This window comes from Branchiostoma lanceolatum, chromosome 1, assembly GCF_035083965.1.
Source record: "Branchiostoma lanceolatum isolate klBraLanc5 chromosome 1, klBraLanc5.hap2, whole genome shotgun sequence".
NCBI lineage: Eukaryota > Metazoa > Chordata > Leptocardii > Amphioxiformes > Branchiostomatidae > Branchiostoma > Branchiostoma lanceolatum.
Window position 1 is genome coordinate 26,815,711 of NC_089722.1, and position 23,208 is coordinate 26,838,918.

Here is a 23,208-nt window from a genome sequence, read left to right on the forward strand (position 1 = left end):
AGTGATAACAAGCAATGTTTTGGGAGTATAGGTACAGCATCGTTAATGACGTGTAAGACAAGGATTCACCGCAAGTCTTGTTACTTTTCCAGCAAGTCTGATTTGTTTAAGATAATCGATCGAGATTGGATCATGTAGACAGCCCAGTCGGGCAGCCTATATTTTCTTTCTTCATCCCATTATTGATTATGCCTGATCTAATAAATCTTTTATGGGGGTGTCGACATACAAGGGATTAAATTCAACTTTCATAGATCCAATCTATTGAAATGGTATTGTGCCATCCGACACAGCATTCGCAGTACCGGCATATATGTCAAAGGTACGGTTTCCAATTCAGAAACCTTACTCTTTATAGGGTACATAATTTGTTCCAGCTGCGTACAAGGACTTTCATGTCCCTGTTATTAATATGCTAGCATATACCATTGTTTTGTAGTCTTAAGAGTTGGGTCGCCTTGGAGAAGGTTATCTTTCGACCAATCACCTTGTCTTCCCAATCTTATTTTCATTCTTGATGCACATGATTTGATCTTGTACGTAATAAACTTCGCTTCCAACTGAAAACCTTTTCATTTTAGATATCTTATATCAATGTATGACCAACATTATATTCGCTCTTGATGACTATCTAGACGACATCTTACGCGTGCTGAACAATTTGTGAGTTTAAAACTGAAATACATTTCGAGATTATACCTCCTGAGGTATGACTGTGAAATCATTTGGTGTGACACCGTCTTCTTATCTCTTCCCGTGAAGATTATAAAGCCTGTGCATGTACGCTACATACCACGTGCTCTGAATTATCAACGCATGCTTAAGTGTTACTCTGTCCCAGTGGGATCGTGACGGGTTACTAGATTCGATTTCGCCATCCACCGCTCTATAACAAGGCAGTCACCATCTGACCGGATGCACCCAAAGTGCTTTCGCACCGGAGATCGTTTCATAGATTAAAGATTTGGACATATCCATCCTCCAACTCGGTCCTTTAATGTTCATTGATACAGAAGAGAGTGCCAGAAAAAAATCAAATACATCACTTTCATATGCTGACTTGGGCATTCATTTCGATTGTTGTATTTGCGCCAGAGATTGGGCTATGACTTTCTCCCAGAATATTCAGCATGTCCTGTTGCATGTCCGATAGAATACGCTGCGAGGATGGAATGTGAGATGAGCGATAGTTAGTGAGAAAGATAGGACGCGTATAGCACTCACCAGATGGAATACGGGCCTTTTGAATATTCAGTGAAATTGAACATTCATGGCCACCACGGTCGCGTGTGCGATTTGGTAGATACAAGCCGACCGCCTGTATATGTAATATTCATGTCGTTATAGCCAGGAGGCACGCCTTTTCGGCCTAAAACATGAGAGTGATACACGCTTGTTGAAAGTGCACTGTACGGAAACCCACCGCCAGATGACCAGGCGGCAATAGTACACTGATGCCGCTTGATATACAGAAGGGACTGTACAAGTTTTATGTATGGTAGGGTCGTGAATATACGTCTCTGGTGTTGTTGCTGAATCTCCCCCTGTAAGCCGAAGCGTGAAGATCTACGATAACTCGGACCATCAACCTGCGGAGTGGCACTGGGAGAATGTGTAGCCTTCAGTGCATCATCGCCAGCCACGGCAGCAGCATGTACACAACTGTGTAGTCTGTTATTGTTGTTTCATGTCTGTGTGAAATATACATATTTTGTTTTGGTCACCGAAGGAGCGTGAGCCGGGCTCTCAGACGACATCATGGCGGTACGACTGGAAGGATACGAGCGGAGGGAACAGGGACAGGTGTTGGAGAGAGAACGCCCGAGTCTGAAGGAACTGCAGCATCTTGACGGTTTCTCCTGGAACGACCGCATCGCCGCTACAAATCGCTTGGACCTGACGCCTGATTCCCCCGAAGAGCCCCTGAACACGGGCCGCGTGCGGCCTACACGAGCTCTCGGGCTGGTTGTTGCAGGTATGTACGACATTCACGCTACAGCTTTGTTCGCGCCCAGCTCGTGGAAACAAAGGTTGTTTTTTCCACACAGGCACGGTTTGCATGATGCATAGCCAGCTTATGGAAAATCAATGGGAGTTCCTTCTATTTGATATGGACGTTGGAGCCGGGGCGAAGGGGTCAGCCGCGGAGACGACGTGCTCACAACGCTCCAAACTACGCGCAGGTGTATCCCCAACCTTAAATCACACCTTAAGGTCATTAGAGAGGTGGAATCGGGGGGATTTGGGGCAGCGCAAGATTTAAGGCAGTTATATTTTTCCTACTCGTGCGAGAGGATCATTACAGCAAGTTACATTTTCGTGCCGTTGTTAATAGAGTAGCAGGGCTCACGGTGAACGCCCATGCAATATCATGTACACGTTAACGGATAATTAGTTTTACCATTATACCATGGCGGTATCATCAAAGACAGTGAAACAGGTTCATGGTTTTAAGTGCCAGATAAAGGGTTGAACGCCAATAAAATCAAGTATCATAAAATCAAACCGTTGCAGATTACGTTTAAACGCTTCATAGAATGGAATATAAATCTAAAAATATCAGGCTTATCAAAAATACGCTGATACGTCAGAATATTGGATGTCGATGTGTCAGAATGGATTCATTAAGTATGCAGACGACATCACTGCGGTTTTCAGGAAGAACAATAGGTGAATTCCCAATCTACGCCAGTACTTCATTAACATATTGAATGCCCTGGTGTATAATAGGATTTTGCCGACCACATTATAAACCATTCGTCATCGTTTTGACTGGTTTGTTCACATTTGCCACTGCCCCCCTCCCCACAACGGGTTGTACATACCGACTATTATTAAGGATTCGAAGAGGCGAACGTTTGTTTTATTAGGTGTTGCTGGCAATGGGCCATCAGGCAGCAATAAAATCACAGGTTTGGGCCAGTTTTGCATTATACCACACCGTTACTGCCCCTAATTTTCCCCGAAAGCAGTTTGAGACATTCCATTGAGAACCTAGGGAAAGGTGGTCTTCAGGATTTTTTAAATATTTTCTTAATAGAATAAGAATTTAGCTTTGAACAAGCTTATTATCAAGCAGGCCTAGTCTATACATGTACACGTATGACAGAACCAACTCAAACTTAAAATGAAACATATATAAGAAACAATCAGTTGAGTCATCTAACGTTATAACTCTATCATTCATCTACAACAAAACAATAAGTTAAACATTGACTGTAACATTATGAACTTAAATTGTTCCCTGAAAAGCGAACATTGAGAGAAATGGACGTTAAGCTAAGGATTGCAATTGGATGAACAGGATCGTATCATTTAGGAGAAGAAACTAAACTAGATGGAACTAATACTTCACTTCTACGCAAAGCACAAAACTTGAGTTGGAAACATCACCCAACTATTCAGACCATTTACGGTTCTCTACCACGGGTGTCACACAGACTCAGACAGAGAAGGGTCCAGTTTGCTGGTCACTGCCTTCGGGCAAGTGAGGAGATTATCTCCTCACTCATTCTGTGGAGGCCCCGCCCGGGGAAAAACACGATCCAGGCCTTAGTGCGGCCATGGCAGACAGACTGGTGTGATCGGAAGTTGTGCATGGACTTGCCCCGTCCCCCCTGGGGTCGACCAATGATGATGATGGTGATCATTTAGGACGAATCATTTGGGACAGTTTTGAATGCCCAAATTCTGAATCTGAATTGCTCAGTCCGTATAACTGCTCGTCGGTGCAACACACCAAGAGTCACAGGCACGTGGCGGGAGCTATCTATATCCCTCCGCACGACCTGTCACGCCTAAACTGCTCATATCTAACTCCACCCGCCGTTTGAAGCGATGCAATAAGAAGCCGGGCCCACCGTATTTGGTAATGTTTCGTTCTGCAATGAATTGGAATTGAACTGAATCATTTCATATTTAAATCCACAACATCAACAATTCAGAAAATCCAGCATAACAACTTTTGATGAAAAACTTGGTAGATTTGTTTTAATCGTAGCCAGAATAGGAAATTGCGCATCATTCCTAAACGCAAAGTCATATGCCAGTAATACGTATGTCCAAACAAACCTGCTTCGAGACCATGGGGGAGGGGGGCGCTAATCTGTTATAGATTGCCAAATTACTAAATGGTCTACTCTTCCAAAGGTCATCCACACGTACATCCCACTAAACACTGATATGAAGAGCCATGGTCCGAGACTGTTAGAATTCTGAACACGCTCAAAAATAGGCCAAGGACAACTGTACTGTACAAAAGTGATTACCTTGTCCTACAACACTGAACAGATAAAGCTGATGCTGCATGTCTGCTTTGCACCAATGGGATAAAAATTGCCTCAAGGTCGAATTAAGGGCTTGTCATGTTATGTGGCCCTTGTGTTGTATATCTTGACGCCCTTGTTATATATCTCTGACTGAGCTTTCAATTGAAATTGAAGATAGATTAAGTATGCAATTGGGTTAAAGCGGTGATGTTATATTTCCACTAATGTAACATATACAGAAATGCCTGGAGATGAGAACCAGCATAAATATATTTGTGGTAATGCTTTTATGATATCACCATTCCTATGCAAGATCATGATTTCTTTGTTCTTGTTGTTATTGTACTATTGTCCCGTTATTTTCTTGCAGAACGCAACCATAGCAGCATGACGAATTGCATCTAGAATATCAAATTGCAACGATCGCAGTCAACTTTATTGCTGCACTTGAATTACGGGTCTTGATTGCACCAATATCTCTAAATTGTTGCAATAAAGGTCTATTGGGTAATAGAAATAATGGAGGTTTTATATGTCTAATTGCCCCTCTTCCACGTTAGCATGACAGTGTGTGTTTGCATAATCTTCATCACACAATTCACAATCTAAAAGCAGACACAAAACTTGAAAGCTAGATAGTTTCATATGCACACAGATATTGCAATGTTGTTTGGGGGAAATAATCTATAGGGGTTTTCTCATACTTGGTTTTTATTTGTTGCTTTTCGCTGACGACAATGATACCCAAAGGAAAATCAGATATCCTAACCCAACACTGACCCCTTTCATGAAAAGTACATCGTTAACCAGAACAAGAGACTTTGAGTCAGTGTTACACAGACTATGGGTCTAGACATGTAGTCTATGCTTACGCTGTTCGGTAACATCTCGTATGCACAGCTATAGCTACAATTTGAATTGATTTACTTGCCGAATTTGGCCGGTGGGAATCACTGGCTTGGAGTCCTGCCAGAATCTAACAATTCAAACTAGGACCTAACATCTTTTGAATAAATGTATATAATCATGTTAGTCAAACATGCAGACTATGTTTTTCGCAACATCACAGTATAGAATGCAGGTTCCCTGTTGCTATAGGGGTGAGAGCAATAAACGGATTTGATTGGATGCTATTTAGTGTTTCAGGGTCATTGCCTGACATAACAGGAAATGAAACATGTCAGGGAACTGTGCCAAATATTCATTCCTACGTACGTTGGCATTGGACCTCCGCCAGGATTGATTGTCGTACGGCCTTATGTAATAACACACAAGAGCGGTAGCTCGTTTTAGTAGTCATGCGTATAACCAAAATATGACATCGCAGTGTTCTGCTATGTAAATTACAATCTCAACGACTAAGTCGTGCGTCTTGATATAGGACATTAGGGGCACGCTACTTCGCATACTGATATAATTTCGTGGATCCAGAGGGTGGAGGTTCGAACCCCGCTCGGGCACGATTGTGAAAGGTTGCATTCTTTATTTCGGATGGGACCGTAAACCCTTGTATGCAGGAGCTTTAAATTCATGCGTTGGCATCAGACGTCAAATATCAGCACGTGAGGTATTATTCTAAACCTTCTTATTAAGAAGAGTAGAGGTGCTTGGCTGAAAACGTGAGCCGTAGGGAAGACACATATTTTACTACAAGCTATAAAAAGAGCATTACGTTTCCACTTCGACCTGTTTTATTACCTTTAAATTCAAACCTGTTATTCTATGACACGGCGGAAGGATTTGACACCCTCCTCACCCCTTCCGGATATTGCTACACGCCCGGGAGCATCAATCACTGATTCAATATATTCCCAATCAGACTAACAGGAAAATGAATGGGCTAGGAGTGGAACGGCTACAACGACCTTCCTGGCAATCAAGGAATCTATCATATGGGCGCTACAGGGAAAACGGAACGACATCGGAGACCAGAGAATTTACGATCTACAATAACATGATGGTAGACTCATAAAGGCAGATGGTGTTATGTGATATTGTAAATTTGCTGTACAACATTTTACTTGCATCGCATAACTGGTAAGACACCTTAAGGCGTAACACACCCGTTTCTGTGCGTTAACTTCCAGCTGCATATTACGTCAGGCTAGGCTATTTGGCACCCAGAACATTTAGGATTCTGAGTTAACAACCCTAACTTCAAGGCCAACTGTGTCAACGTGAATGTATTCATATGGTACCAAAGAATAAATAAAACATTTTAACCTTTTTCGTTAAACACAAAACCTCTCTTATAATCAGGAACGAATAAAGCGCATTGAATGTCCAATCAATGCCATGATGCAATATTCATATGATTAGGCGATAAGAGAAATACTACAACACTTTTGTTCACATTTTTATCGGTTGGATTTATAAGATATCTAAGCTCTGTCTTTGCAGCACAGAAAATGCTTATTTTGACAGCAAGCCCGTTTGAATTCGTTTTATCAAACATTTGCGCTTGATATCAAGATAACCCATACAGTGTAGCTTATCTAGATGCTAATCGAAAAACAATGAGCATGGATTGGCTACTATAGAAGATATCCGTTTTATCGCCACGTTTTGTCAGTATTTTATGGATCTACAAATTCATCTCCATTAAACCTGAAGGCCAAAGCAATCCATTTTGCCGTCATCTGTAGTCGTTTTGCCTGCAGCAATGTTTCATTTGACAATCTCAGCTACTCGCGGTTATCGCCATTGATTTGCGTTCGCCGGCTTTACGTGCCCATCTGAATAGCCGAATGCTACCCCTCACAAGCGTGTCCGAGCGGGATTGGAACCCCCGGATCCACGAAATTCTATCTATGGGGTGATTAATGATACCCTTTCGCATTCTCTTCGTCACAGTACCTTCCTCCTCATGCGTTCTTTTATGTGTGTGTGTGTCTTTCTGAGTCAGAATTCTATTCAGATTTTCTTTCCGATCCACAGGCACACCAGACAGCGAAGACGATGCAAGGTGGACAAAACCGTCCATCGTACACTCTCACTACGTCGACACCCCCGAAGAGCATGTCGACAGCTGGCCGGTCGAAACACCCGACAACGAACGAAGCTGGTCCGAGCAGGAGCAGAACTTTCAAAGGACACCCGATCAGAAACGAATGTGGGCGGAAACGCCCGACGATGAACGAGGTTTCGACGAAGACGCTTTTCTTCAGGAAGAGTACATATCCAAAGCCGTCTCCCCCGACGATAGAAGGTCTCCGAAAGTTTTATTGAACGGCAAGGTCATACGGTCCGCCCGAAACTCGAACAGAAATGGCTCCTCGTCGGACGAAGATCTAGAAAATCCACCATCCTCGTCGTGGAGTTGGAGAAGGAGACGTTTTCTCAGCGTGGAGGACGCCATCTCATCTGAGGGAGACAGAACGCCCGACTCACCCTCAGACGAGGACTTGTTCCTACCCAGGAGACGACATGTGTCTAACAGTGTCTTGTCCAGGTCTCCGGGCGCCCTAGAGGCGGGGCTAGAGGATGAATACACCACCCGGAGCATAGAAAAGGGCTCCCATAGGAGAAAGAGGGGGACGGGGAGAAAGAACAGTGTGGGGGCGGAGCGAAGGGACCCTGTGAGTCTGGGAGAAGATCTGGGAACTCAAGGGGAGGATCAGGCAACCTCTGTTGAAGAAGAGAGGACACCAGAGGAAGAGATCACGCTGGATGGAAATGTACGGTACTCTCTTCTTAAACTTCTCTAATGCCACATTTTTACGGATCCCACTGCATGTAAACAATATCATTATCATTATCATAACAACGCGCCTGCAGAGCCGTACAGTCCGGTCCATGTTGCCATTTGTGTGTCCCACAGTCCCCTGTGTTGCCCAGCATGCAGTGGGATCCGTGATTAGATCTATGGCTCATTCCAAATTCAAACCACTGGGAAATTCTCTTTCCGTTGACATGTGAAACTCTGTTGTTCATTCGGTTGAAAAATGAGAATTCCCAGCGTTTTCAAACATAAAATCATCAGTGTTAATACCTTGGAACACATACAATGATCCCAGGACCATACATTTGAAAGGTATCTGCACTAAGGCGTTCAAACTGGTGATACAGCTTTTGAATGTAGTTCTTTTCATTCAGCCTTTGGGGCTGTCACTGACAAGTGATGTTAGAACTCTATGGGTCAATAAAAAATGTAAGGACTGCTGATTTCTCTGCCCTGGCCTCCCTTATCTCCATCGTGACAGCAGTATCAAGGCAAGCCCCAGAGATTCCACTACACCATCATTATAGTTACGGTCTGGTATACGTGCCTTGTTTAAAACATGTCATAACGGGCACAATAGATAGACATTGCCAAAAGAATGAGCGCCATTTTTATATGTACTCCCGCGAGAGCAAAGCCTGGCGAGAAAGTGCGTGAGTTGGCGCCAAAACGAGGCAAGGGATGGATACACTAACATGACTAATGTATGTCAATGTAAAAGCCATGTTTAGAATAAAAAAACAGACATGTACAGCGTGTTGCCGTTTGCCTGTAGCCCGTATGGGGCTGATTTGGTGGCTGCAAACAACGATTGAGATGAAGCTTTCAGTTGACCCCAGGGTTCGATTGCCTTCCCGAAATTAATCGCCTTATGACACGGGAGGCCCTCCAAATCCATCATATCTGCGACCTATGACCCGTAAAATTACGAAAGGTCAAACCACGGCGACCCCAATTCGCTGCACACCAGTTTCTGATGAACGCTGACCATAACCTTCCCCTGAAAGGTCGAACCTATACTTTTAGTACATCCAGTGACTGTAGGATGAGTAATGCTTATTCTCTCAACGAGCCCTAGGGGATTAGGATGTCACCACTAATGGTGCGTATGTTCATAAAATGTTCGCTTTTAGCGTAAAACGTCTTAACTTATAATCAGGGCTATTTCGTTTTAAGGAGCAGGCTAGGTTGGTGAAGACTTTTGGTAAGAAAAGGTTGGAGTCTACGAGAATGTTAAGGCAAAGGGTGGTTTTCTTAATCAATAAAAAAGGTGGATAAGAAAATATCTAAAAGTAGCCTTAACAGTTGGGTTGGATGAATAACAACTAACAAAGTATTATTCAGTTGACATACGTACATGTACACGTTCATAAAAAACACAAACGCCCCGCCTTTAAAAACACGTTGACAGGTATGTATACTTAATGTGCTGTAGACAGGGAGTAAATGAACCTAATTCGGTCCCTCATCTGCTATATAGTTGAATAATTTATTGTCTCGCGACTGACTAACTGTTGATATAGACTAGATTATATCCCCTCTGAGGGCTGTCCTCTTTGATGGGTAGGGGGATGGGAGGGGATGTGTGAATTTCGGGTAAAAGAGTAGAATATAGTTGAAAGAAACGTTTGATTTCAAATGCTGTCGATAATGTTGATATACATGTGCAGTACCTGAGAAAATATTTTCAGCAGCAAATGAAACAGCAGCAAGTCAGGGTCCGAAATACCCAGAAGTGATATTTTCAATTATTTTATTTATTGTATTCAAGCATTCTGCTATGGAATACTACTGGACCTACGTAAACTTAGTGTTTTATCATGAACCAGTGCAGGGTAGGTACAGGTAGACATCAGAAATACCCGTACAGCTCCAATGTTACCTGCACTAACCTGTATATGTATGTGATATTTTGAGACTTGAATGCGTAAATCGCGTGGTGCCGTGCAAATTCCTTACATTATCCTCTAAAGATTGCATGCCCTAAAAGCCTACATACTAGGAAAAGTGTGCCTCCCTTCATGGCGTGAGTAACCCGGTTTTCACACCACATTAATCTACAGCTATAATCCCCTTGTGGTCAAGAAAATGGGTCTCCTAATGAGTTAGACATTAAAAGACCAAATCTTCTCAACCAACACAAAATCGATCATAACAATGATAGAAATGGCGTATTTTCAACCCGTAAATCTATTCGCTATTAATCTATTAGGCGTTAACGCGTTATGATAATATTTTTCACTGACGCATGATGTGCATGCTATCATCAAAATTGTGTAGGAGAAAACATTGAGTGACATTTGATGTCAAAGAATTGGAATCGGATTTAACGGTAGCCCAGAAGACAATTAATAATTAATTTCATTGCGAAGAAATCAAATTCAAACGAGAGCGATGCATTAGGACACCAGCTTGGTAGCTTCAAAGCACATAAAGGTAAAAGGAAACTGGTCAATTTTTCTCCTTCATGGGGTCTTATACAGGCTATAGCTTAACCAAAAGCTTTTCTGCACTAAATAACTTTCATGTTTGATATGTACGAACTTTATATAAAAGACAGATCTTTATTGACACAACAAAAGTACAGCGACTCTCGTAAGGTCTACTTAATCTATACATACATACATACATACATACATGCCAACAAACAAAGTTTATACTAATGAGTTTGTTTACATACAATCATATGGAATAGGGCAACATATTGAAATTTAGCGTGTCGTATACTTATACATTACTTGTTCTTATGTCCAAACATTCTTTCATGTATATACCTATTTGAACACAGTAAGGATTGTCTCCTCTCAGTATGTAATCAAATCTATCAACAGAATATATATATATGAATTTCATATATAAAGTTCGTACATGTCAAACATTATGAATACATATCAACTCAGTTGCCGTAATTACGTTGACCTGCTGAAATGAGTACAAAAAACTCAGTCAGCATTATGTTGTCATATACATGTATCCTTCCAAGCTACGCCCCTATCCTGTTGGTGATACGTGAAAACATTTCAAATTTAAAGTTTCAGGGGATGCCCGTTTACGTTATGTCGTTAGCCATGTCGTCTCTGTATTGTACAACTCAGTTGCATTAATTACGTTAAACTGCTGCAACACTTCACAAAACCCTCGATTTGATTTTACTCTCGTATATATCCTTCCTCCCTGTGACTCCCTAGCATGTTACTGAAAAGGTTTCAAATCAAAAGTTTCAGGAGCTACCCTTTTACGTTAGATCGTTAGCCATGTCGTCTCTGTAGCTGTACAACTCTTATAGAGTACACAATGGAGGTCTAAAGGGCATTACCTACAACTGTAGGTACGTCTGGGTAAAACAGATTACAGTTACAAAGTGCAACGACGCGTGTACAACTCAAACTCTACTCCTGGGGTTAAAACCATAACCTTCCATCTCTCTTAGGACCGACAATGTGACTCTATACTTTATCATGCACGGTGTATTACAATCATGGCGACGTCCTGACTGACCCTTTTAACTCAAAACTATGGGACGTTTCTTTGAGACGTGGTGGCTCGAAGGCAAGCGTCTTAGGGGTCACGTTAAGGGTCTTGGCTCGCGTGTACGTTACATACATCAAGGAGTTTGCTAGTTGAGTCACCTTTTGAAAATTGCAAACATAACACACAGATTATGAAACTCTGAAGGTGTCCCAATGGAGCTGCGTGCCTAAACATAACATCTTGTGCAGGTCCGGAGCTGTACCTGCACCTGAACGATTCAACAGAGAAACATATGGTCTTCAATGGAGATAGAAACATGAATAGTCAGTTAAAAGATTGTCTATTGATAGTCTTGGGGTATCTCGTACAAAGGGCGTACTGTCACGAGAAAATGAAATATTCTTATTCAAAGGAAATATGGTGCTGGTTTCAATTTTGTCATATATTCTCAGTGGTAAAATTTAATCTTTGTGGTAGGAATAACACATACTCAGTAACGCAATAAGCTTGTACTTGAGTGAAACACTATTCAGGTATAGTACCGGTACATTAATGTTCCGGTATTCTGTACCTGTATACATGAATGATTTACATTGTGTTGTACCGGTTCAGTCACGCAGCCCTATTTCCCAAGCACCTTATGATCAAAGTTGAGTCATACAGTGTTGCCTGACTCATTTTGACTAAGAATAAGTAAAACACGAAGCCGGCATATACTGATTACCTGTTACAACCAATATTCAGTCCAGCGTCCCCTGATCCCAGGGCCGTTTGTCAAAGAACAATTTCAAATTTTGCACCAGTCCGAATATAACCCCAATTACGTGGACACCAGAACAACACTAATAACGCCTGATGAAACGGGCGTAGAGTTACAGTGGTTCCAAATACTACAGTTAGTCATTGTCACAGGTGGCGAGGCACGCCTTCCATCATCTCAATCGATTTTTTAGGTTATATCAAAACGATTGGCTTCCCGCGTTACATAAGTACAAGTAGAGTTTACAGGCCAGAAATGTTAACGTTTTTAAGAGTTGGATAAAAAATCTTGATGATGCATACGTACACATGATATGGCTTTCCCCTTAAAAAATTGAGAATTTTTGTTATTGAGCTTTGAAAGTACCATGCAGCATAATCTGTTTAACTTGTAGCTGAAAAGCACCAGACTGATGGGGTTGATCCACTCACACCTGGATGGAAATCGATATCGTATCAATAAGTGTGGTGGGTTCTTTAACGTGCTCGATATGTAGTTTCTAGAAACATGGGGCCTCCAGCTTTACGTCCCATCCAGAAAAAAACGTCCACAACCGAAGATAAGTACTAATTTGCACCTGTGTTCAGTGTGAAAATTAGTAGAAAGTGTCTTTTCCAAGGGACCAGAACGTTGGGACCTGCTATGGGTTCGAGCACAGAACCTTTAGATTTTAAATCAACAGCAACAAAACCACCATACCGCCAACATTCAAATTCAGGCATGTCATCGAATGTGTTTGCGCATTGCAGTTCCTTTGCTCATGGTCGTTTGTATCAAAAACCTCAGCAGTGGATAAGGTATGAAATATGATATAGACACGGATCAAGGATCACTGCGGCTGCGGTGCTGAACAGACGATTGATTTATGGATTGCTACTCATGCAGGTTCACGTACAGATCTGACACTGTGTGACTTTTCATCGGTACCTCCCCATTGAAAACAGAGATGCCTCCGTAACATCAAGACACATCGGCGCCAGGGAAAACCACAGTTAATGATGAGGTCCTGGCAGATCAATGATGTTTGGAAGTAGGAGGGAGTGTGGGGCTGTTCTTTATTCTTATCCGGACCCCTTTTGAGATCAAGTCCACAGTTTCTAGCTATTCTAGCTATTCTTTTATCAACGTTTTCACCTTCAGTTGTTGGTATATATGGTAGCCTTTGTTTGTTATATCAGTGTTTGTGGCTGAACAGTATACATGTAACTCCGGACGGATTGCTGCAAAATTTGGTAAACATGGTTATATCCTGACCTTTAGAAGATCCCCCTGTCGGCTTTCCTCGGCACTACAGCAGAACTTCCGTTTTTGTACCTCGTGTTCTGAATATACTGTGGTCACGATATTTGGGTGGTACAGAGAATTCATGCTCGGAAAGAAGTGGCATAAGGTTTGGTCTCCTAGCAACTTCCGCAAGAACTGCAGGGGTGTATTCGTTACTGGCAAACAGCAGATTGAAATCAAGATGCACGAATGGTATAACACTAATCTATCATTATGCCATAACCTTTCTACAAAGACAAATGCTACCGTTGGACAAACTAACACACATACATCAGCCGGTAGCACATTATAAGTGAAACATTCTTCATACAAATGACCTTTGCCTCTTCTACAGAAATTCACAATGACAGGTAGCTAGATATATGACGGCTTTACTGCTCCTATAGCACTTTAATAAAGAAAGCCCAATTCACGGTCGAAACATCACACGGACTACTTACTGCGAGAGTTATTGCTTTCATTCCGTATGAATGGAAAGTTCAATAAATCTCGCCCGTGAAGCGTTCGGCGCTCCATCATTCGGCGACCGTCGTATTTGCGGTAACGAACTGGTCACAGGAATCTGAAGACAGCGGGGGAGTCTTTCCTAAGCCTTTAAGACTTCATAAAAATGGGGCTAGCTTGAGTTTCCTGAAAAAGAACATGCACACCAACCATTACATGTTACGGCACGGTCGTCGTAACCGTCGTACGATTTTGATGTTGAACTTGATTTTCAATCAGGCTGTGACAAAACCAACAGCAGACTAGGATCATAGACAGCCGTTTTTGTAACAGGACAACTGAAGGTTGTACGACTTACGCACGTCTATCCAAAGAATGCCCTTTGTGATCGTACGATGTACGTACGAAGATTCTAACCGAGGCCTTACCTGTATGTGCATCATATATACTCACAACACCTTATAACACTGAGATCTCGCAGCTGCATAATTATGTACAACCTAAATATGACTACAAGTAGTAGTACTGTCTTGATTTATAGCATAAGTTTTGAAAAAGGCAAGAATAATTCGTCTATATCCTTTGCAACATCTCATCACTATGCACTGCAGCGTTTTTGTATCAACAAACTTTGGTGGGAAGAGAATAGGACCATATATCGTCTGTATATGTATATATCAAGACGAATGTTGGGAAACTGAGCGGTAGTATTTGATGACTGTGCAATTTGGTTGTGAAGCTATCGGTCTTCGAATATGGGTACTGTTGAGAGATAAACCCGATCAATTATGCTGGGAACGTCGAGATAAAATCGCATGAAAGAGTCACGGGGTGTGGTGCCACCTGTGAGTGGATACGTGAGATGGAAAGTTGCGCTGACAGGTTTTGACAGGCAATTCTGAGCCCCAGATATGATTATCCGCGCAATACACACCAGTGGACCTGCCCCCTGCTGGAGTGTGTGCATAGCTGTGTGGCCCAAGGGCTATTTACGTGTAGTGACGGTGATAGGCGCCGCCCTATGAAATACATGACGTGGAAATCACTCAAACTTAACTTTAAACAACTTTAAGCCACAGCTAGGATCGCAAAGGACTGTATTGTTTTGATAGACTCGAATGATATGAACATAAACAGACGATTTTCAAACATTCTTCACGTCGTTTAACAATGCCCCAACGCTATTTCATTTCTAAATATTCACTTCACTGTTAAATCCTTCAATTTCTACACCACATAAAGCTTGCTAATTCTTTTTTTTACCTCTGCCTGTATTTAATGTTGTTTTTGTTCCTCCCATGACTACAGGACACCCAGAGACGTGACCAGATTTTAGATGTTCTGCGGAACCATGGGTTCGAGGCAGAGTCCAAGGTAAAGTGTGATAATAAGACACACGTGTGTCATCTTCTTGTGTGTATGAAGGACAACACAAATTTAGGAATAATTTTAAGAGTTGCTATGTGGATATTTAGAAATATCCACATAGCAATACTTCTGGTTGGCGCACTTACACGATGGGTCATCACTAGTAAGAAAGCTAAATTGACAACGCAATATTCCGTGTTCTAAACTATAATCTATTCTCTGGATCCCAGCTAGTGGATATCAACGTTGGTACAAAGCGCTGGTCTGTCAACAACTACATCTCTCTGCCGGCGGAGTACCACGTGTGTTTCCGGGAGTGGGTCAACTTCCACTGCACCACCGGCGCAGAGATGGAGGAGGTCCTCTCCTGCCCCATGAACAGGAATCCAGCACATGTAGCAGAGAAGGTTGTTCAACATATTGTTTTTATAAAGGAGTTATCTAAAGAAAGTGTTGGTACGGAGCGGTAGGTCGAGGGTTCGATTCCCGACCGACTCATACTTTTTCTCTGCTAAGCACTCAGTACTTGGGAAATAGTACCAGTAAACTGGGAGCTGTAGTATTATCTGTCATTGCACTGCTGTGTGGCCCAAGGGCTAAAGAAACGGAGATGGGCGCCGTTCTATACACTATATGGTGTGGGAAGGACTTTGCAATTGTGGGTTGTTAGACAGGTGGCCGTTGCTCTTTCTGCTCCACATCTTACACCTCTCGTTTACATGAAATATTCTAACATTCTAGCATAAAAATTCCAGTGTCTTTTTAGAATAGGGAATAATGATCAGGAGGATTTGGCATAAATCAAAGGGGGAGTGGGGTGTACAAAATACCACGATGACATGACAAAATCTTATCCGAATTATATAGGTACAAATGTGCAGGGGAAAATTTTTTTGGGCAAATTTGGGCTTTTCAAACTATACGACTTTTAAATTATTCTACTTCACTGAGCTCTCCCGTGGAGGCCCAGACAAATGTTACCGGTAGGGTCTGTATAGGCCGCCGCGGCAAAGCTCTGTTAATGAGAATGCTTAAAAATTGAGTCTTACATGCTGAAGAATGAATCTGCCATCCGCAGAACGCCTTCACTGTGCCGTCCACCAGCAGTGACGAGGAGGAGGCGGCGGCCGGAGACAAACACATCACAAGTGCCATTGACCTGCTCAAGAGCCGCGCCACTGTCGCAGAGTTCCTACATACTAACGCAGACAAGGTAAACTTCGTACTGTCTAAATGGGGAATTCCATTATGTTACCGGAGTCCACCCCTCCGACACTTGGGCCATAATGTATTTTTTGAACTTGGTGAGGTCTCCTCGGCCTTTGTCTGAGTTGCCCACATCAAGGGTTTTCCGTCTTATGCGTACCATCTTTCTCCATCCCAGGCGATCTCGGGCCAGTATTTCCAAGTCTTGAGTCGTTATGTTGTTATTTCCTATGCACAGCTTGACATCTTCGAACACAATCTAACCAAGTACACCTGGGCCTTCCCCATAATATATCAATGTAAAAGTCGAAAAAGCAAAATGGCGGAGGCATACAGCTACAACCATGTACTCTTTCTTTTTTCATCTACTCTCTCATAGTACTAGTATTAGTTGAACTGTTCATTTCACACATTTGGAATTTACCCACCACATGATATTGCTGAAAATGTATGTTACCAAGTTTGATCCATCAATGCTGTTTTCAGTACATGCATGAATTCTGTGTTAATTTTACTCGAGGGCAAGGTTCTTTGTAACACAGCCAAAGTATTGCGCTTGTGCCACCATCTCTGCACCTTCTTATAGGGTGTAATGAGTTCTGCTACTCCTTACCGCATGGCGGCGTTGCGGCAAGGAGGCTGCGGTCCCAAACGTGGCTGAGTTTATATACCCTCGTCTGTATTCGCCGCAGCGTCTCCAATCGGGAAGGAGCTCTAGTAAGTATTACACCCCGATGAAGGTACAAAATGTATAGTCGACTAGCTGTCGAAAAATGGGGAGATACAAAACTTTGGTTGTGTCAGAAAGACCCTTACCTTCAGATGACCAACCCGATGGATAGATATTTACGATGTAACGTTATCTTCACTGTTTGTAGGATATGTACTACTCATTCTGCCATGGGCGCCTGACCTCGTCAGATGAGTTGAGCCATTGTATAGGGTGCCACTGGTGTTTGGATAGGAATTACGTCCATTGCAATCGCTGTGATAGCTGTGTATACGGCCATAGAGTGTCCAGGTAAGAAAAAAAGCCTCCACTCCTAAGGCGTCGCCAAAAATAATGCAGTGCTGCAGACGTTGATGTTTGTCAGTGTTTGTAGTTGGTGCGTAATGCAGAATTGACCAACCACTGTGAAGAGGACTAATGGGAACTAGAAACCGTTAAAAGAATTAGGCCGCACTGATTCGGTTTTAAAGCAGTTCAGAAAAGTATTTCAGTCAATTCACGTGTTAACCGCATTTACCTGTGTTAACAATTGGCAGCGCATCCCAACTCATTAAATTACTAGAAAGAATATTAAATCCCTTACTAGTGATTTAATGAGCTAGCATGCCTCTAACTCATTAAATCACTATAACAGAATCTTTAAAACCCTTACTAGTGATTTAATGAGCTAGCATGCCTCTAACTCATTAAATCACTATAACAGAATCTTTAAAACCCTTACTAGTGATTTAATGAGCTAGCATGCCTCTAACTCATTAAATCACTATAACAGAATCTTTAAAACCCTTACTAGTGATTTAATGAGCTAGCATGCCTCTAACTCATTAAATCACTATAACAGAATCTTTAACACCCTTACTAGTGATTTAATGAGCTAGCATGCCTCTAACTCATTAAATCACTATAACAGAATCTTTAAAACCCTTACTAGTGATTTAATGAGCTAGCATGCCTCTAACTCATTAAATCACTATAACAGAATCTTTAAAACCCTTACTAGTGATTTAATGAGCTAGCGTGCCTCTAACTCATTAAATCACTATAACAGAATCTTTAAAACCCTTACTAGTGATTTAATGAGCTAGCATGCCTCTAACTCATTAAATCACTATAACAGAATCTTTAAAACCACTTATTTGAGATTTTTCAATTCTCTTATAGTGATTTAATGTGATAAACCCTGTACGGCTGGGCCAGTTGAAAGTATTAAACGGTCGTCGTCATCACGGACCAGATTCAATTACACCTCACAGCCCTAAGCTGCCGGCCATATGGGCCTCATGTGTTACCATTGGGAATTTAAATAATTTCTTACTAGTGATTTAATAAGTTAGAGGCATGTTTGTTTAGCCAGTACTCTCCAAGCAGATGTTGGTGGGGGAAATTGTGACCATTTTATCATATGCCCGACCCCGTTTTTTGTCCGCTACCCGCTGGTGGGGAGAGCGGACAAGAATTGAAGAGACGGGGCATAAGATAAAGGGGTCACAATCTTCCCACCAACCTCTGCTTGGAGAGTAGGTAACGGGGGCGAGGCGCTCTCGATCGGGAGACATGATAAGAAAGAAAAGAAGTTCAAAAACCCAGGTAAACCGCCTCAAAACGTCCTCTTTCTGTTACTTACCAGTGGGAAAAGAGAGAAACGGTAATGTAAAGAGTGTAGTTGCACTTGTTCGATTATACTTTGACTAGCAGCGATATGGCTCCTTGGTAATAGATAACCGTATCGTTAGTACATTCCCAGACTTACGTGATGGACACGTTTGGGCCTCTTCTTGTGCGTACCAATGGTAACACATGAGGCCCATATGGCAGCTCAGGGCTGTGAGGTGTAATTGAATCTGGTCCGTGGCGACGACGACCGTGTAATACTTTCAGCTGGCCCAGCCGCACAAGGTTTAGCACATTAAATCACTATAAGAGAATTTAAAAATCTCTTACTAGTGATTTTATGAGTTAGAAGCATGCTAGCTCATTAAATCACTAGTAGGGGATTCAAATAATCTCTTACTAGTGATTTTATGAGTTAGAAGCATGCTAGCTCATTAAATCACTAGTAAGAGATTTAAATGATTTCTTACTAGTGATTTTATGAGTTAGAGGCATGCTAGCTCATTAAATCACTAGTAAGGGATTTAAATGATTCCTTACTAGTGATTTTATGAGTTAGAAGCATGCTAGCTCATTAAATCACTAGTAAGTGATTTAAATAACCTCTTACTAATGATTTAATGAGTTAGAGGCATGCTAGCTCATTTAATCACTAGTAAGAGATTTAAATGATTCCTTACTAGTGATTTTATGACTTTGAGACATGCTAGCTCATTAAATCACTAGTAAGGGGTTTAATTATGCCTTTACTAGTGATTTTATGAGTTAGAGGCATGCTAGCTCATTTAATCACTAAAAGGGATTTAAATAATTCCTTACTAGTGATTTTATGAGTTAGAGGCATGCTAGCTCATTTAATCACTAGTAAGAGATTTAAATGATTCCTTACTAGTGATTTAATGAGTTAGAGACATGCTAGCTCATTAAATCACTAGTAAGTGATTTAAATAAACTCTTACTAATGATTTAATGAGTTAGAGGCATGCTAGCTCATTTAATCACTAGTAAGAGATTTAAATGATTCCTTACTAGTGATTTTATGAGTTAGAGACATGCTAGCTCATTAAATCACTAGTAAGTGATTTTAATAACCTCTTACTAGTGATTTAATGAGTTAGAGGCATGCTAGCTCATTAAATCACTAGTAAGAGATTTGAAAATTTCTTACTAGTGATTACTGAGAGTTACTCTTACAAAAAATCACTAGCACAACTTTTTTACTTACTTCGTGTTTTGGCATGTTTTACTAATACTAACTAAATAAATGTGTTAAATAATCAAGTCTGGTTTTAAGGATGACATACACGCGCACATCGATTTTCATCGTTTGCAAACTGTGGCTCATCGGAACTACAGGCAAAGATTTGCTGAAGTCGCAAAAAGAAAAAAAAAATTAAGATAGATGAAGAAGAAAGGATTTTAAATTTCTGGCGTGATTTTTCATTGCTCATCTTTCTCGAGCGCTTACATTGGTTCTGGAGTGTCCAGGGTATGACATCAATGAAATCAAGTCACTGATCAAATCAAGACAATTAGAGACCTAGATTTTAGAAACGCCCGTGGCTACTACATTTATTGACCAGTCTTATCTAGCGTGCTGTACAATATATCTGCCGGTAGAAGTTGCTGATGACGGCAGAACATCAGCAAAAAAACAAACTGCCATGACAAAAAAGTACACACACTATGTCGTTGCTAAAATACACACTCTAAGTAAGATATTTACTTGGCCTTGTACCATGCTGTTGCAATGTTTGCCCTTGATCCGTATATCTACAAGAGTGATGGAGTCAGCTGAAGTTATCACAGTGCGAGATCTAGATGGGACGATATGTCCTTTACCAACAAACAAAAGCGCTGACAGGTAATATTTCTGGATATTTCCCTAGATGTGAGCACTGCCACGGGTCCCAGTCTGAAGACTGATACGGCCGCCTCGTGTCTGGGCTATCTACGGGAGTGACAAGAAGATACATCAAGTTTCTATCAAGAGAGGCCCCTTTGACACCCATCTGTGAAGAGAGGCGCTACACGTTCGCTTGAACAGATAAGGAACACTTCAAACGGTGAAGCTAACGCCTACAAGCTATCATAAATACTGTACGACTGTCACACAATTTCCTGAAAATCTCAGAAAAGTGGCAAAATGAGTTTTTGTTTACTCATTAACGCCATTGTTACAAGGTAACTTTGATAAACACATGCAAACGTAGACGTTCCTTTTTGTAATTCTTGCATGGTGAAAAGACCGATTTTATCAGTGCTTTCCAACGTTAATCAAAGGTTATCACAAACGCAGACTCAAACGCATTGTTTTGATACTCGGTGCCTTTGGTAAAATGCTGTGGAATACAAGAAATTCTGTATGACGACATATTTCATTTGCAACGCGAGATATGTCTCGAAATTATCAGGTTTAAAACAAGGTCAGCTGAAAATTGAGAAAAGAATTAAAGGGCGATGTGAAGTTTAGAATATTGTTTGCAGGAACGGGCATTGACAGTTACAGCTTTTTGAAAGGGTTGCCATTTTTGGACTTTTATACTGTCTATTTGAGGTGTGTATATCGTGGCGTATGTACTGTATAAACACTACATGCCTTGGCCTAGTGTTCTCATGTGATACAATTTGTATCCATGTTACATTGAAACATGATGGTCCAATAACTTTGATATGCAGTGTGAAATTTGATGTGTCAAAGTTGTGCTGATCGTTAGTAGACAACCTGTGGTTTATCATCAAATAACAGAATAGGATTAACCAATCAGGATCCTGCAATACAGTAGATGTTATGAGGCCATAACATCATTGACAAGCCAATAATTGTGGTTCTTATGAATAGTAATAATGGTTCATACCATTATGTTAGATTGTCTGCATTTTTCCTAAATTTGTAGCTAGCTTTGATCATTACAAAAAGTATTTACAGGAAGAAATCTGGTAATGTTTTTATGTTTGATGACATCAATGTTCCACCTTTTTCTTGGTGTATGTAGTAGTAGTGACAAAAGGCTTGCTTGGTTCCTATAACAATCAAATAAACCACCAAGCGAGCAAACAAAGATAAATCACATCTTGCCAAACCTGATCTAGCAAGTGTCTTATACAGTGTGTTCAGTGAGGTGCTAATGTGTGTGTGTATGTGTATACATATGTGTATGTATGTTGCTATGTGTCAAAATAAAGCGCCAATTCAGCTATTGTATTCGCAAATTGTTCAGGAAAAACTGAAAAAAATTAAAAGGCAATTATTAGTACAAACTATTGTACACACCATTTGAATCATACGTTTTTAATTTTTATACTGCGTCAGTATACATGTAAATATACATGTACCTGATATTGACATGAATATGCGATACACAGACCTTTTATGCCACTTTTGCAAGCGAAACTGTTTGCTACTTTGTGATGTTTGTACCCAATTGTCAAAACTACATGTTTGTATTTGTATGCAGTGTTGCATGCTTGTAATGTTAGACACCTACTAAAATATTTGAGCAAATCAGACTACTTTATGTGCAATATAATGTAGAAAAGCAAATCATCCTCTTGCCAAGGGACAATACTGTTTTACAGCTCTGCAAGCTGAAAGTAACAATGTTGTGAATTACATTTTACACAATGTGGAAACGGCAAGTTGAGCCAAACCACATGCTTTGTAACAATTTTCCGGCAATGCTTAATGTATTTCACTGTACCTTATATGAAACATGTATCTAATGGCAAAATGCATATGTATCAATGACAACATACTTAAAAGATGTGGCATATATCGCTGTTGAAGCAAAAGACATTCTGATGAAAAAAGGTGACAAAGCACATGATGCAGTAGATACTTTTTGTATCAAGCAATCCTCAATCCCCTCTACAACTTTGTATTTTCTATGCACGAAGGAGCAATACAAAGATATTTGTGTTATTATACATGTACTGAAGTGTCTGCTTGACACTTGTAACTGGTTGAGACACAGAACAATAGCAAGTCTACAAATGTAGTGTTGTGAGTTGGCAGTTGACTTTAAGTTTAAAACGGTGTCGGTTGTATGTTGCTGATTTGAAGAATAATAAACCAATACATTTTACTACTTTCCAGATTTGAGTGTTTTAGATTAATTTTTTTTCTGCATTGAGTTCTTTGTGATTGTCAATTCCCATCCTGACAGATTCCATATTTCCACTATATTGCTCTGTTTTGGTTGCCACCGTGTACATTTCCCTACTGGCTATTTTTGATAGGGATCAGTACTAATAAAAGCATTGATAGCACTAACTTCTTAATGTCCCTGGTGTATTTGAAAGGGCTGAAACTCAGCACACTTAGCATTTTCAAATGTTATTGTAC

General features: G+C 41.0%; 1 protein-coding gene across 1 annotated transcript; it reads left to right on the top strand.

Moving 5' to 3' along the window:
• The first annotated feature begins 981 nt into the window (after window positions 1–981).
• Window positions 982–23,136, top strand: LOC136445725 (uncharacterized). Its single transcript, XM_066443863.1, has 7 exons — window positions 982–1,975; window positions 7,206–7,945; window positions 15,257–15,322; window positions 15,547–15,723; window positions 16,395–16,529; window positions 17,401–17,543; window positions 20,753–23,136. The coding sequence occupies exons 1-7, from the start codon at window positions 1,759–1,761 to the stop codon at window positions 20,787–20,789; spliced, it is 1,515 nt and encodes a 504-aa protein (XP_066299960.1). The 5' UTR covers window positions 982–1,758; the 3' UTR covers window positions 20,790–23,136.
• The last annotated feature ends 72 nt before the right edge of the window (window positions 23,137–23,208 follow it).

Coding starts and splice junctions, on each gene's coding strand:
- LOC136445725 (XM_066443863.1), top strand. CDS start 1,759: ATGGCGGTACGACTGGAAGGATACGAGCGGAGGGAACAGGGACAGGTG. Junction 7,946..15,256: donor AGATCACGCTGGATGGAAAT/GTACGGTACTCT, acceptor CCATGACTACAG/GACACCCAGAGACGTGACCA. Junction 15,724..16,394: donor CAGCACATGTAGCAGAGAAG/GTTGTTCAACAT, acceptor TGCCATCCGCAG/AACGCCTTCACTGTGCCGTC.